The sequence below is a fragment of the Petaurus breviceps genome, unplaced genomic scaffold (assembly GCF_028583685.1).
Source record: "Petaurus breviceps papuanus isolate PSGF00001 unplaced genomic scaffold, PetGlider_PUasm1.0 140, whole genome shotgun sequence".
Classification (NCBI taxonomy): Eukaryota; Metazoa; Chordata; class Mammalia; order Diprotodontia; family Petauridae; genus Petaurus; species Petaurus breviceps.
The window spans coordinates 16658275-16673957 of NW_027185698.1; the positions used below are offsets into that span (position 1 = coordinate 16658275).

The following is a 15683-nucleotide window of genomic DNA, read 5'->3' on the forward strand; positions in this document are numbered from 1 at the left end:
ATATCAAGAGGAAAAAAGAAATAGTCTTATTAAGAAATTTTTTTAAACTTACAAAGCATTGGAAAACGAAATTTTAGAACAGTAGTAGTTCCTGGTATATGACAAGTTCCATGCAATACAAAAGAAAACAGATGGAAGAAAGTGGAAAAAAAAGGGGGGGGGGGTAATTTCTTTATGGTTACCCAAGGAGTCAAAGAATGTATGTGTCTGGAAAGTGGTTGATTGCACAGTTTTGCATAACCTAATTGCGATTATTATTATTTTTAAATGTAGTGTTGTTGTACTAATTAACCATAAACATATGGGATGTAAAATGCATGCTGCTAGGGAAAATTAATGTACCTCTAACATACATCCATATTTCATAGCCTGAGCTACAAAAATGAGCCTCCTATGGAAGGGCAGGAAAGCAGATACTATTTTACAAATTGAATATCACTACTGGTGATGCTGATAGGCCATTTTTTCCTTCATTATCCTTGATATTTCACTCATGGTGATGATGAGAGAGATTTTTACAAAAAGAAAATTTCACCCAATGGAACCAATTAATGTGATGAAATTCTATTCAAGAATGAAAACATTAAAATCTCTCTGACTTTTAATTTTTAATTCTACCTTTATTCAGATTTTTTTTTTTTAAGCAATCGGGGTTAAGTAACTTGCTCAAGGTTACACGGCCAGTTATTTCTGGGTGTGGTGCTGAGTATCTGAGCCCGGATTTGATCCAGGTCATCCTGACACTGGAGCCAGTGCTCTTACTTGCTGAGCCACCTGGCCGCCCCTAAGCAATTGGGGTTAAGTAACTTGCTCAAGGTTACACGACCAGGTGTTTCTGGGTGGGTGCTAAGTGTCTGAGCCCGGGATTCGATCTCCAGGTCTTCTCAACACTGGAGCCGGTGCTCTTCCTCGCTGTGCTACCTGGCCGCCCCTATTCAGATATTTTTATTGAAATATGCTCTGAATTGGATTTACTGAAATCAAAGTTTTACCCTATCTCTTTCTATAATACCTAAGACTTTTAGGGTTTTCAAAAGGTCTCAAAGTATTATGATAGAGGATTATGGATTATGGAACAACAGCATCATGTTAAGACCTGGAGGAGCCCAGATCCTTCACAAAAATCCCAGTAGAGGTCTAAAAAATGCACTACAATAAATAATGATAAAGGAAACCAAAGTGAATCAGTTATAAACTCCTCTGTCTAGTCCAGGACTGCAAAAAAATGAGCAGAATCCTATAGAAGCCCTGAACAGACATGAGCCAAGGCAGGAGGAAGGTAAAGGTCAGAAGCAGCCTTGTGAATAAGAGAGAGGGCCAGCACAGTGTCCAAAGAGTCTCAGCCTGAGCTAACATCCAGGAAGGACTATCCTAAGCTAGCATCCAAGTAGCCCTATCCCAACCCAACATCCAGGCAGCCTGAATCACAGGAGAAAGTCATAAGGCCAGACAATTCCTGCAGAATTCCAGCCTCATCTTACCCAGGACATTCAGGATCAAATGGGGCCTATCTGTTCAGGAGTAGAGAAGCAGAGCTTGTCCTATGCAAAGCCCACAAAGCTTAACCAACAATCGAACTCTCTCAATATGAGAATGAACCAAACAGAAAACAACTCAATGAGACAATAAGAAATATCAAAACAGAAGAAAATATAAGACAACTGACCAAGAAAAGACAACCTAAGAATCACTGAACTACCTGAAAAATCATAGCCAAATTAAAAAAAAAAACAACTTAGGGGCAGCTAGGTGGGGCAGTGAATAGAGCACTAGCCCTGGAGTCAGGAGGACCCGAGTTCAAATTCGGCCTTGGACACTTAACACAAAAACTAGCCGTGTGACCTTGGACAAGTCACGTAACCCCAATTGCCCTCCAAAAAGGCAAAAAAAAACAAAAAACAACTTAGATACTGTATTTCCAAAAATTTGTGAAAACTCCAGATCTCTTAAAACCATATGGCAAATCAATTAGCAAATGGCTAAACAAATCAAAGTATATGGATAAAATAGAATATTACTGTGCAATAAGAAATGAAGAAAGATAGGCTCAGAGAAAGCTGGAAAGAATTCTATAAATTGATGAAGAGTAAAAGGAGTAAAACCAGGGGAACAATTTATACAATAACAACAACATTGTAATGACAAACAGCTCTAAAGACTTTAGATCTTTTATCAGTACAATAACTAATCATGTTTCCAGAGGAATGGTGATGATTTATGTTACTCATCACCTGACAGTCATGATACATTCAAGATTTAAAATTAGCCATATGCTTTTGGACAGATACAATATGAAAATTTGTTTTGCTTGACTACATATTTGCTACAAGAGTCTGCTTTTCTTTTTTCTTTTGTTACATTTAAATTTGAAGAAAGGTTGTAGGGATAGAAAATAAATGTGTTATGTGTTATGAACAATTCTGATAGACTGGTCTCTTCTCAGCAATGTAGTGATATAAGTCAATCCCAAAAGCCTCATGATGGAGAGAAATGTGTACATCCAGAGAAAGAACTAGAAAGAACTGAGTTTATATCCAGATGGAAGCAAAATACCTGATCTTTTTCCTTTTCTTGCTTGGTTTTATGTCCTCTTTACCATTTTTCATTCCATCTGATACAATCCATCTTTATAACCTGACTAAAGTATAATGTGAAAGTATTTACAGATCCTATACTTGACTATATGCTGCCATGGGGTGGGGGGGGACAAAATGTGAAACTCAAGGAATTGTGGAATTGAATCCTGTAAATTAAAAGGAAACAAACAAATTAATTTAATAATAATAATAAAGAAAAGAAAAAGAAAATAAATGTGTTAATAGAAAAATATTTTTTTTAAAAAAAGGAAAGAACCAGAAGGCAATGTGAAAACACAGAATATCAACCAATCACCTTCTAATATAAACTTCAAAATGAAAACTCTCTGGAATTTCATAGCCAAAATTCAGAGCTTCCATGTCAAAGAAAAAAAATAATGCAAGTAGTACCCATCTCCCAACCCCTCATTCCCCACAAAAAAAGTGTTTGAATACCAAGGAGCCACAGTCAGGATCACACAACTGCTCCTATAATGGGAGAAGAGCTTGGGAAAAAGTATTTTAAAAAACAAAAGAAAAAGACAACCAACAATAACCTTTCAGGCAAGACAGGATAACCCTATAGGGGAAAAAGAAACCTTTAATGAAACAGATTTCCAAGCTTCCCTAATAAAACGTTGAGAAGTAGGTAGGCACTTTGAAACAGAAACGCAAGAGCCAACAGTAACACAGAAAGGGGCACACACTTGATTAATTGAAAGGGATAATGGGAAGATAGCTATTTACTTGGTAAGAGAAGAAAAAGAAGTATCATCTCAGAACTCTAATTTAGTCTTCAAAAATCATAGTCAGGGGCGGCCAGGTGGCTCAGCAAGTAAGAGCACCGGCTCTAGTGTCAGGATGACCTGGGGATCAAATCTGGGCTCAGATACTCAGCACCACACCCAGAAATAACTGGCCGTGTAACCTTGAGCAAGTTACTTAACCCCAATTGCTTTTAAAAAATTAAAAAAAAAAGTACTAGTAGTAATCATGATTTCAGATAAGAATATAGTAAAAAAACAGACATGATTTTAAAAAAGAGATATGCAGGAAAACTATATTATGTTTAAAAGTACCACAGAAAACAACCAAAAAAACTGAAGAGCATACCATCTAAATACTTAAGAGAAATACTTAAAGAAAGGGTAATCAAATTAGGAAGAAATAGATAGTAAACCCATACAAGTAAGGAGACTTTAGTATACCTTTATCAGATCTAGACAATCTAACAAATAGATAAACAAGAAAAAAATTAAAGACCAGAATACCTGAATAGCACTTTAGAACAATTAGTGATTATGGATCTCTTGCAATTACCAAATGGGTATGAAAAAGACTTTACATATCCTAAGTCATTTATTGCACCTTTATAAAAATTAATCATGTACTGAAATATAAAAGTATCCTAAACAAATAAAGAAAGCAGAAATACACATCAAAAGGTAATAAAAAGACATTCAATACAGGATCTTCAAAGAAAGAGTTAAAAATTAATTGGAGACTCAATTACGTAATCCCAAAGAATTGGTGAGTAAAAAAAAAATCTCAAAACAAAAAGAATAATTTCATCAAAGAAAATGACAATATACCAAAATTTATTTGATGCAACTAAACCAGTCCAAAGGGGAAAATTTATGTCCCTAATCATTTTCATCAACAAAAGAACAAATCAATGAACTGGGCACTCAACTAAAAAACTGAGAAAAGCAACTAATCAAAAAAACCCAACAAAAAACCCTGAAGAAGAAATTCTGAATATAAAAAAAAGATGAGCAAAACTGAAAGTAAAAAATTCAACCATCTGATAAATGAAAATGTTTTTTTTTAAAGGAGGAGAGGTAAAAGCTAATAGAATAGATAAATTTGTCCCACCTTCTAGAAAAACAATTTGGAACTATGCCCAAAAAGTTACTAAACTATCCATATTCTTTGCTCCTGTGATTCTGCTGTAAGCCCTTAACTCAAAGAAAGAGTAAAAAGATCACTATATACAAATATATTTGCAGGCACTCCTTTTATAGCAACAAAGATCTGGAAACAAAGGGAATGCCTATTGTAGCAGCAAGCACCCTAGCATACTCAGGATGGCTGCTAGCACAGGTTCTTATCTGCATTTCTAAATGGAAGCAACTCCAAATGGGTTAACATTCTTACTTTAAACGAACACATTATCATTTACCTAGTTCAGGTGAAAAAGTCAGCACCCTGAACTTCAGAGAATACAAACAGAAGTTACAAGTAGACAAAAAAAAAATACAGACAGAGAAATAGACAAGCAGACAGGGCTTCCAGCTGTCTGACCATTACATCCATACCTAGTTAGTTACCAGAGAGGGAAGCACCAACATCTGGGTTTTCAAAGCTGGGAGGCTTAATGGCTGCCCAGAGTCTCATCTGGCCAAATTACACAACTCTTCCCAAAGTGAGTCCCAAAGTAAAATCTCACATCAGGGTATATATAGCTTTCTCTGGGGTCAGAGAATATCACAACCCTCTTGACCCATTGCCCAATCACAAAGTAACAAGGTGTGGGCATTCCTGAAAAAACAAGTCTCCTGCCACAGGCTCCATGTGACCATATTCAGCAATAATTCATATTAGGGGGCAGAGTATATTTTCAAATTAGGGAAGGTTCTCAGATTCACTTAAACCTATCAAGGGGCCAAGCAGCAGGGAAGATCTTTAGATTTCCATTACCATTACACCTATCTATCGGGAAATGAATAAACAAATTATTTCATATGGATGCAATAGAACATTATTGATAATTTAAAAAATGAATTAATTTTTAGTTTCAACATTCATTTTCATAAGATGCCGAGTTCTAAATTTCCTCCCTCCCTTCCCTCTCCCATTCCCAAAGACAGTATACAATCTGATATAAGCTATACATGCACAATCATATTAAATATATTTCTACATTAGTCATGCTGTGAAAGAAGAATCAGAATCATATTAGACATATTTCCACATTAGTCATGTTGTGAAAGAAGAATCATGAGAAAGAAAAAAAAACAGTATGTTTCAATCTACATTTAAAATCCACAGTTCTTTCTCTGGATGTGGATAGCATTTTCCATCATAAGTCTTTTGGAATTATCTTAGATCATTGCATTGCTAAGAAGAGCTAAGTCCACCAAAGCTGGTCACTGCACAGTGTTGCTGTTACTATGTACAATGTTCTAGTTCTACTCATTTCACTCAGCATCACTACATATAAATCTTTCCAGGTTTTTCTGAAATCTATCTGTTCATCATTTTTTATGAATAGTATTCTATTACAGTCATATACCACAACTTGTGTGGCCAATTCCAAATTAGTGGCCATCCCCTCAGTTTCCAATTTTTTGCTAACACAAAAGGAGCTGTTATAAATATTTATGAACATGTGTGTCTTTTAACGTTTTTTACGATCTCTTTGGGATATAGACCAGTAAAGGTATTGCTAGATCAAAAGGTATGCACAGTTTTATAGCCCTTTGGACATAGTGGAATACTACTGTATCAAAAGAAATTAAAGGGAAAACATTTCACATAAACCTAGAAAGATTTGTATAAACTAAGAGACTGTGAATTAAGCATAACAAGTAAAATTAAGTTATACAATAATAACAACATCATAAAGACAAACAACTTGAAAGTCTTAAGAACTTTGGTCAAAGCAATGATAAACCATGATTGCAAAAGACTGATGATGGAACATGCTATACACCTCTTAATGGAAAGGTGGGTGATGACCTCAAGATGCAGAGTAAGACATTTTTAGATGCAGCCAATGTGAGATTTTGTTTTTCTTGACTATATGTGTTTTTTACAAGAGATTTACTTCTCCTTTTGTCATCCAGGGTAGGGGGTGGAATGTGGTGGAAGGGAGATGAAAGAGCATAGTGACTGAGTAACAAAAAACAACAACAAAAAAAAGCAAGGAAAGAAGGTTATTGAGGTATATATTTTAAAAATACACAGAGAGCAGAAAGAATTAGAGAAGAACAGGACAGCTGTAAAAGGTATAGGTTGTATATATTTTTTTAAAGTAAGTGATGAATAACAGAGACCTGAAGTTTCATTTACAATACTATTTCTCAGTTTTCATTTGTAGATGGAAATGTTCACTTTTTTTGGTGTTTGTTTTATTCAAAATAAAAATAATTATATTAAAATTTAAAACTTCCCAAAGTTCACAGAAATACGTTGTTTTTTAGAGGTCTTCTGTTTCTATTAACCATTTCCAATTTATAGCAATGTGGTTCATGATTCTATTACTTTTATCAAATTAAAATAACTCACTATTTACAAGATCATAATTTATATGCCTCCTAAATTTATAGCCTTGTTACCCTAAGAAGTGAAGAGGAGAAAGAGAGGAAGCTGGATTACATTTAGAAAATTGTATAGTGCTTTCAGTAATCCACAACTGCCCTTCGGTTCATATATATATATATATATATATATATATATATTTTTTTTTTTGCCTTTTTTTTGGAGGGCAATTGGGGTTAAGTGACTTGCCCAAGGTCACATGGCTAGTTTTTGTGTTAAATGTCTGAGGTCGGATTTGAACTCAGGTCCTCCCTACTCCAGGGCCATTGCTCTATTCACTGCGCCACCTAGCCACCCCCTATATATAATTTTTTAAACTAAATGTTTATTAAAAACTTAATATACATTGACATAATTATTTAAGTTACCTTAAGAACTATTTACTTTTAAATTAATTTCAAAGTATAAAATATAAATTTTTAGTGACTCTCTTTAATGTTCCCATCAAGATATTCTGTCCTTTCATTCTAAGAATTAGAATAATTTTTATAGCTGGCATTTAGTTCTAAAGTTTAAAAAGCTTTTTACAAGAAGTATCTCATTTTATCCTCACAAAAAAACAGGAAGGTAGGTGCTATTATATCTAAGAAAGGCAAAGTAACTTGCCCAGGTCACAGAGTAAACATCCAAAGTCAGATTTGTACTAAAATTTTCCTGACTCCAGATCTAGCACTCTATATACTGCAACATTTTATAAATTTTTTAGTTAGTGTCTTCCTTTCTTCTGATGCTGCTTTTTTTGTTTTGCATTATTTCATAAAGGTCTTTCTAAGTTTCTTGCATTTTCATCTTAACCAATCTTAATGGCATTAAAATATTCCATTACATTAATATGAATAATTAAGTGCACAAAGCATTTATTAAGTACTTGCTATGTGTAAAGCACTGCTTTAATATGATGCAATTTTGGGGCAGCTAGGTGTGCAGTGAATAGAGCACCAGCCTTGGAGTCAAGAGGACCCGAGTTCAAATCCAGCCTCAGACATGTAACACAAAAAACTAGCTGTGTGACCTTGGGCAAGTCACTTAACCCCAATTGCCCTACCTTCCCCCACTCCAAAAAGCAAAAAAAAAAAAAATTGCAATTTAAATTATTTTCTGTTGTTGGATATTAAAGTTGCTTTCAGTCGGCTTTTTTGGGGGGAGGGTGGGGAGGGGAAGGGTACAATTAAATAATACTGCTTTATAAATCTTTAAACAGAAAACTTTTTCCCCCTTTTGATAATACTTTCAGGGTATATGCCCATCAGTGAAATTAATGGGTCAGAGGGTTGCTTATTTTGGGGTAATCTGCAATTTTGATTCTTCTGAGAATGTGATATTTTATGATTTGCAGTCATATGGCATCAATGGGAAAATAATGATGTTTAAAAAGATGGGCTTTTGCAGCAGTGAGCAGCTTGTGATCATGGAAAGGCTTGTATAATTTCCCAAATACAATCTGTCTCACCATGCTCCTCATATTCAATTCTGTGCCCAATTCACTGCCCATCTGCAGCTGATGTCCAAGATGTGTGTGTATAATCGATAAATACACAAACACACATACACACGTGCACACACACATACACCACACACATTTTGTTGGACTAGCTCACGTGGTTGTCTTGTCTAGATAGCCAAAGGCCCAAAATGAACAATATTAACTTTTTACACATATTTCATTTTTCTGATGTGGATGGCTAAATCTTGCTGGTATTTGCATCTCTAACACTTAACACAGTTCCTGAAGCATAGTAAGTACTTAATAAATGTCTATTCTTTCCTTCCCTGCTTCCTCTCTCCCTTCCTTCCTTTTCTTTTTCTCTTCTTTAAGATACCTATGGATTTCACTGAGGAGACTTTGCAGTGTTCTGGGGCTTGACATAACATGCTATTAGTAAAGAGGAACCAGTCCTCAGACAACAGACACAACTGGCAGCAGCTTTTCCAGCTTCAGAGCTTATAGACTGATAGCATAGTCTTTGAGAATTCAAAGTCACCTGGATGTTACAATGAGGTTTAAGAGTAAGATTTTTAAAATTAGTAAATATAATATAAAAAAGAACAAAATCCGTTTCTCTGAGTTAATGTTATCATGGGATAGGAGGACCACCTCCTCTTAGTCTTGTTTGAATTGTCCTTCACAATATTTAAAACATCACATTAAGAATATAATTAAAAAGAAGGTGAAGAAAGTTTGCCCCATCACTGAGAATAATTGAATGATAAGTCATCAAATAGAATCTGGGCAACTATGTGATCTAGGTAAGCACAAATCTAGCTTAAGCATTCAGTGAGGGTAGGATAGTCACGGCTCCCTCTGCTCTATGAAGGAGATGAAAGTCGTTGGTACCCCTCAAAAAAGACACATGAACTCAGAGAAGAGCCTAAATGGGAAAAAGAGCTTTGAAAGAGGAAGAACTAGAAAATAAGATTCTGGTTGTATCTTATAATTAATGTGATGTTCAGAAGTTCTAAGTAAAAGGAACATCTGCCACTGAGACCACATAACTCCTAGAGATATTAGGCCAAGATGCCCTGAAGCCAAAGGTAGGAATCTTTGCAGGTGAGTCTAATTAACCAGAATGTGCCTTCCTCATTCAGGGATCTGGGAATGCAGGGAACAAGGCCAGTCTGGAGAGTTCACAATAGCCGGAGAGGTAAGCCCACTGGATCCCTTCCCCATCATGTTAGCACAATATAAACTATGGTACTGATTCTCTTATAGAACAGGAATAAATACCCCACCATTCATACCACTGAGCCATCTCTTCAACACAAACCATAGCTCTTATATATACCTCCCCATATCCTTTATTTTATTTTACTTTTTGGAGGGGGGAGAGCAGGACAATTGGGGTTAAGTGACTTGCCCAAGGTCACATGGCTAGTAAGTATTAAGTGTCTGAGGCTGGATTTGAACTCAGGTCCTCCTGACTCCAGGGCCAGTGCTCTATGCACTATGCCACCTACCCACCCCTCCCCATATCCTTTAACACCTGCCAAGAATGATAAAATAAAGGATTTATTTGGTGATTAGTCCATCAATCAGAAATTGTCATTAACTTTGCACGTGTACAAAACAATAATAATTGAATTCCATCATGAACATGATGTGGCATTATACAATCCTGATGTCATTTCTGGATCATTATAGAAAGATGAGATTTTGTTCAGAGTAAGTTTGGTATTGTATATGTGTACATAACATACTATATTTGTATAACAAACAAGATAACATAACAAATAACAGTATACTATAGCATAGTATAGTATAGTATTTTAACATACCAGCAGCTTTATATAACATAGTACATTGCTATTAATCAAATATTTGTTTTATCAGGATACTTATTCCCTGACTATACCAGGAAATATAGGTTTTACTGTACCTGGTAATCCAGCATGCTGAAGCTTGGAAAAAACTGAAGAATTCGAGATTCAAAAAAATAGGGGAAAATCCAAAATAACGGTAGTTCCTTGCTATTATTATCTAAAGAGCAACAAGAAAAAAAACTGGGCTTTAAAGGGGAAAATAGTTAGTCAAGTCAATTAAGAAAAAACATTTATTAACCATCTACTACTATAGGACAGGCCCAATGCTAAATTCTGTTCATTGGGCTAAGTCCTAGCCAGACAGATATGAAAACAGCCAGATGTTCTATGGCCTTTTTCCACAGGTTCTAATGTGTCAACTTGTAGAAGACACTCGAGGGATGACGTGGATCAGTCAGTCCCATCTAAACAGACTTTATTTATTCATTTACTGACCTGGGAATTTTGGCCTATACCCAAATACAGCTGCAAAGAATTCATGAATAGGATCTTGGTATGAGAGAGTTGTTCTTTATGAAAATACAAAAAAAATTTTAAAAGTAAAATCACTTGAGATGCTTAGTGACATTATAAAAAGCATGGTATATGTGAAATATGATCAGTCACAGAAGAAAATTTAAATCACTGTTCAAAAAGATGATTTGATCAATTTTTACAAGTATATATAGGCTTGATACGGCCCTAAAGCACATTCTTCACAATTCAAAAATTTGCATTTAATTTTTAGGAAATAAACATTTGAAAGAAGTGATTTAATTTTATTTTTTGTAGACTGCAGCTTCATCGTGAAAACAGATATAAATTTATGTATGTTAGTTATTACTGCAAGATATTCATGCAAAGGCAATGAAAAGTAAACTTTCTTCCAATAAAAATGTTTTTCTTTCAAATATGTGCCATATTTTGATAAGACTGTATTTGATGAACAATAACCAATAACCAACACCAAAGAGACATTTAAATTAAGTACGTTATTAGGTTATTTTTCTTGAATAGCAACACAAGTCTATATGTTGAAATTAACTACTTTACCTATGTAATTTTAAAACAAAAAGTAGACTTTCAACCAACAAGATCCAAAAAACATTTCATGTAGGATTTAAAAGTATTTCACAAATGTACTCTAATTGATTCTCATATATACACTTTTAAAACCTTACTTCAGTCCTTCATCATGGTGTGTATATCATCCTGAGTTACTGAAGAAAATAACACTTTCAAACAAATTCTGGAAGGTTCTATCAGGTCAGAAAAGCTTTAAGTACAGCTAGCAAAAGATGATAATCCACTGTCTGAGGCCAACCTAACTGAGGAGATGCTCATCATAGTAAAGCTGGCATTCTTTATCCATGGACCCACTAAATAGAAAAAAAAGAACCTCAGTCCTATGCACTTACCTCTAGAGGTCTTCCACAGTGATAGTATTAAAATGGTGGAAAAGGGAGCAGAGGGAACTAAGAATGATATAGCACTTAAACAATCTACAAACAACAATTCATGCTGTAAAAGTGACATCTTTGTCAAATGACTAGTTAATATATTACTGAAGCAAATGAGCCACAATTGATGTTTTGATGTTCTCACTATAAATAAAACCAAAGGACATAAATGAAGCTCTCTTCCAAATAACTTTAATTCTGTCCGTGGCACTACCTCCCTTTCATTCACAGAGACTTGCAACCTCATAGTTACCCTTCCCTGTTCACTCTGTGATCAGCAGTGAAGTCCTGCGTATTTTACTTCACAGGAAAGGAAGAGAGGAGAGACAAAACATCAATATTTCCAACTGGGGAGCCCAGGTGAATTGGTGGTACCACTGATAAAAATATAACGTTAAAAGAGTTAAGGATGTGGAGAACTACAATGAGCTATATTCAAGTCACGTAAAATTTGAAATGTTAATGGGAGAATCAGGATAGATAGGTAGATAGGCAGAGAAAATAGATGGATAGATAATATATCCTACAGTCAATTGGAATTGTGGGTCAGGAATAAGGGAAAGAAATCAGGACCAGAAATATAGAATTGTGAGTCATCTGCACTGAGACAACAGATGAAGTTTAGGGGAATAAACAAAGTTGTCAAAGGAGAAGATACAAAGAGAGAAAGGTTTGAGGACAGAAGATTAGAATCCTATGAAAGAGATAAGCAACTGAGAGTGGTAGGAGAGATTTCTCTAAAGCAAAGGGTATCCAGCAGGAAGTAGTCAAAAGGGTCAAATGCTGTAGAGAAGCCAAAGAAGATGAGGAATGGAAAAAAGGCCTTCAGATTTGGCGATCAAGAAGTCTCAGATAGACTTCTGAAAGAACAGCTTAAGTTCAGTGTTTGTGATAAAAGCCAAATTGCAAGGAACTAAAGACAGAAGGAACGGAGTCAAAGGCATCTAAGAAATAGAAAAGAAATATTTGTGAAAGTAATATGCCTGCTACATAAAGGTCCTAGAGGAGATAAGAAGGGATATGATGAACAAAGGCACATGTAAGCCTCTGGGAATCCATGGAGAATAGATGTATATATACAGTATCCAACAAGTAAGCAATTTCTTTGCCTGACTATCTACAGGTCTCTAATCATTTGATAGCCATGTTAAGACTCCAAGGTAACTCTCCTCCACTCAAAAAAAAAATTCCACAAGCTGTTTTTAAATAAGACTAGGATAATACTTTTTTTGAATGATTATGGATATCATCCAAAGCAGGGTGGTCGAGTGAACAGAGTTAAATTTCAAAGCCAGGAAGACCATGGTTCAAGTCCTGCCTCTGATACATACTGGATTTGTCACCCTGGGCAAGTCATTTAAACACTCAGTACTCTAGGCAATTCTAAGAAAAGGAAGAAAAGAGTGGGCTAAGAGGAAATGGAGAAATTGTGTAGTACTACTAATGAAGCTAAATTTCCCCCTGAAACAAAGTCCCATTTTTAAAACAAAAATATTCCTCTGCATGATTTTAATTCATACAATATCACAATTTCCAAGGAGCTGAAGTTGATGATCCTCCCACACAGCAATGGAGAGGGGATGTGGTCAGCATGAATCAGCTGGACAGTCAGCTATAAGACATTATAAATGAAGGACTGTGCAAGAAAAGTAGTGTAAAGGATGACACCAAGAAATGAATAATTTGAAAAGAAATGTATGTAGTGAAAATGAGTAACTGGTAGTCAGTCCACACATTCTACTGGTATACATACAATGTTGAGAGAGCTAGAAGAAGGGTCTCAGCATGTCGGGTGAAGCTCCTACAGCGAATGTACAGGAGACATGGACATGAGTCATACAGGATCAAAAAGCATGGCTAAATTGCCACTGGAAAGAGTGTTGACACATACTGATAAGATCACAGAGCCACTGAATTATCAAAGTACAGAAAATACAAAACATTCCAATGACAAATCAACACATTATCAGAAAAGCACTTTTAAGGAGGTAAGAACTTAAGAAATTATTCATAGTTTGTCACAGTCATTTCACTGGGCTAAATTTATCTTTATGACAGTGGAGGTCGTACATACCTGGGCTTTGTTCCTCTCTCCACATATCCATAAGCTTCCTGAAGGTAACAGCAAGTGATTCTACCAAGCCTCCAAAAGGAGGATCTGTCACCAGAATGAGTCCTACGCCTTTATCTTCTTGTAAGAATTTTCTACAGATTTCAAGAGCAGCCTGTAGAAGACACAAGCTTCATTTTAAAAATCAATACTGCAAATGAGTACTTAATCTTACTTGAACAAGTATGTGCCTAGAATAAGTTTCAGTTACCTGTCATCAAAGTAAATACCCACACTGCCATCTCAGCATGCTTCATTACGATCCTCGAGGGCAAAAAAAATTTCGTGTTCAGTCTCCATATGGCACTATCTTTGACTTCTCTTGGCAAATAGGTGTTTTGTTTTGTATTTTTAAAGCAAAATTCAACAATTGAATATTCTAGCATTATAACTGTCAGTGGGCAAAACGTTTCAAGCAGTAACATTCAAAAATTAAATGTATTACCCACATAGACTACCAAAAGCATTATCATTTCCTTAACTAGCTCATCTACTACCATAATTTCAGTTTAACACCTATAAACTAGCATTTCTATTTTGCCAAATACAAGATCATATCTACTCCTTTTTAGTTTTCTTTCACTTCAACATCACGTAATCATCTTAACACCTACACAAAATACATAACCCACAAAATTTCCCTATCCATTAAACTGTCCCAGAAACATAGTTACATCATTTTCTGAACATGTTGCCTTAGAAGCCCTCTTAATGGCACAGTCTCTATGATGTGTGTGTATGTATATATATTAGCTGTTTTGGGAAAACAAATAAAGCCATAAAATCTCTAGGCTACTGACTTTACAACACATTTCAAGAAGCTTTCTGTAAGGGTAAAGCTATACTTTAAGGACACAAAATGATAACAGGTTTTAGAATTTAATATATTTATGTATTTTCTCTATAATAAAATATGCACATTTGATTCAATTTAGAAGAAACACTTGATAGACTTTTACAAACCTCAATACCTATATCCTTTTTCCCCCTAGAAGAGTTTTTATAAGCTTCCAAATGAAATTTCAGCAGCACAAAATGGTTGGTTTATTCGTTCATTCATCAAAAAGGTTAATTACCATTCAGTTCAGCTAAGTTATTTCTTCTGCTTCTTATATAAAGGATTAGGGACAAAGAATGATGCTGAAACCCTTTCAAATTCCACGTTCAACTTGAAAAAAAATTTTAAGCCCCTACTTTGTGCAAAGCACTATAATAAGCACTGAAGATATAAAGACAAAAATGAAAGGGTCCATGTTCTACTCAGGAGATATGATATGCACAAAAGTAAATAAATATGAGAATCAGAGGAGATAAAAGAGCACTAACCAGTTGCTAATGAGACAACAGAAAAGAGCCCTCAAATAGAAAGGAGCACCTGAGCTGATCCTTTAACGAATCTGTGGATTCTAAGAGTTCGCAGTGAGGACAGAGTTCATTCAAGAACAGAAGAAAGACTGTGCAAAGGCCACAGAGAGAGAAGAGAAAATGATGAGCTGGAGAAACAGCTAGGTGGCCAATCTGGTTCAAATACATAGTGCATAAAAGAAGATAATATGAAGCAAATCCAGAAAGGTAGGTAGAAGCCAGAGAGTGGAGGCACTGAAATGCCATACTAAAAAGTTTATAAAGATGAAATAGAGAAACAATGAAGATATTCTGAGAAGGTGAGTGACATAGTCAGATCTGTGCTTTAGGAATATTCATTTGCCAGGTTTATGGAAGACAGACTGGAGAGAGAAAAGACTGAATCTGGAAGACAAATTAGGAGGCCATCACAATAGTTTAGGTGGGAGCTGATAAGGCCCTAAACTTGTGTGATGGCTCCCTAAGTAGGGAAATGGACCAGATGCAAAAGAAGATATAGTAGTACAATTGATAAGAACCAGCAGAAAACTTAACAAGGCATAAGGTAAGAAG

General features: G+C 35.3%; 1 protein-coding gene across 4 annotated transcripts in view; it reads right to left on the minus strand.

Moving 5' to 3' along the window:
• Positions 1 to 15683, minus strand: part of ZCCHC4 (zinc finger CCHC-type containing 4) — a 64015-nt gene that overhangs the window by 18921 nt on the left and 29411 nt on the right. For all 4 annotated transcript variants that reach the window (XM_069068984.1, XM_069068976.1, XM_069068991.1 and 1 more), the window contains 2 exons: positions 13731 to 13881; positions 10274 to 10374 (listed from right to left, as the gene is read on the minus strand). In XM_069068984.1, the coding sequence (XP_068925085.1) occupies positions 10274 to 10374; positions 13731 to 13881 (252 nt within the window). The remainder of the gene's footprint in view (positions 1 to 10273; positions 10375 to 13730; positions 13882 to 15683) is intronic.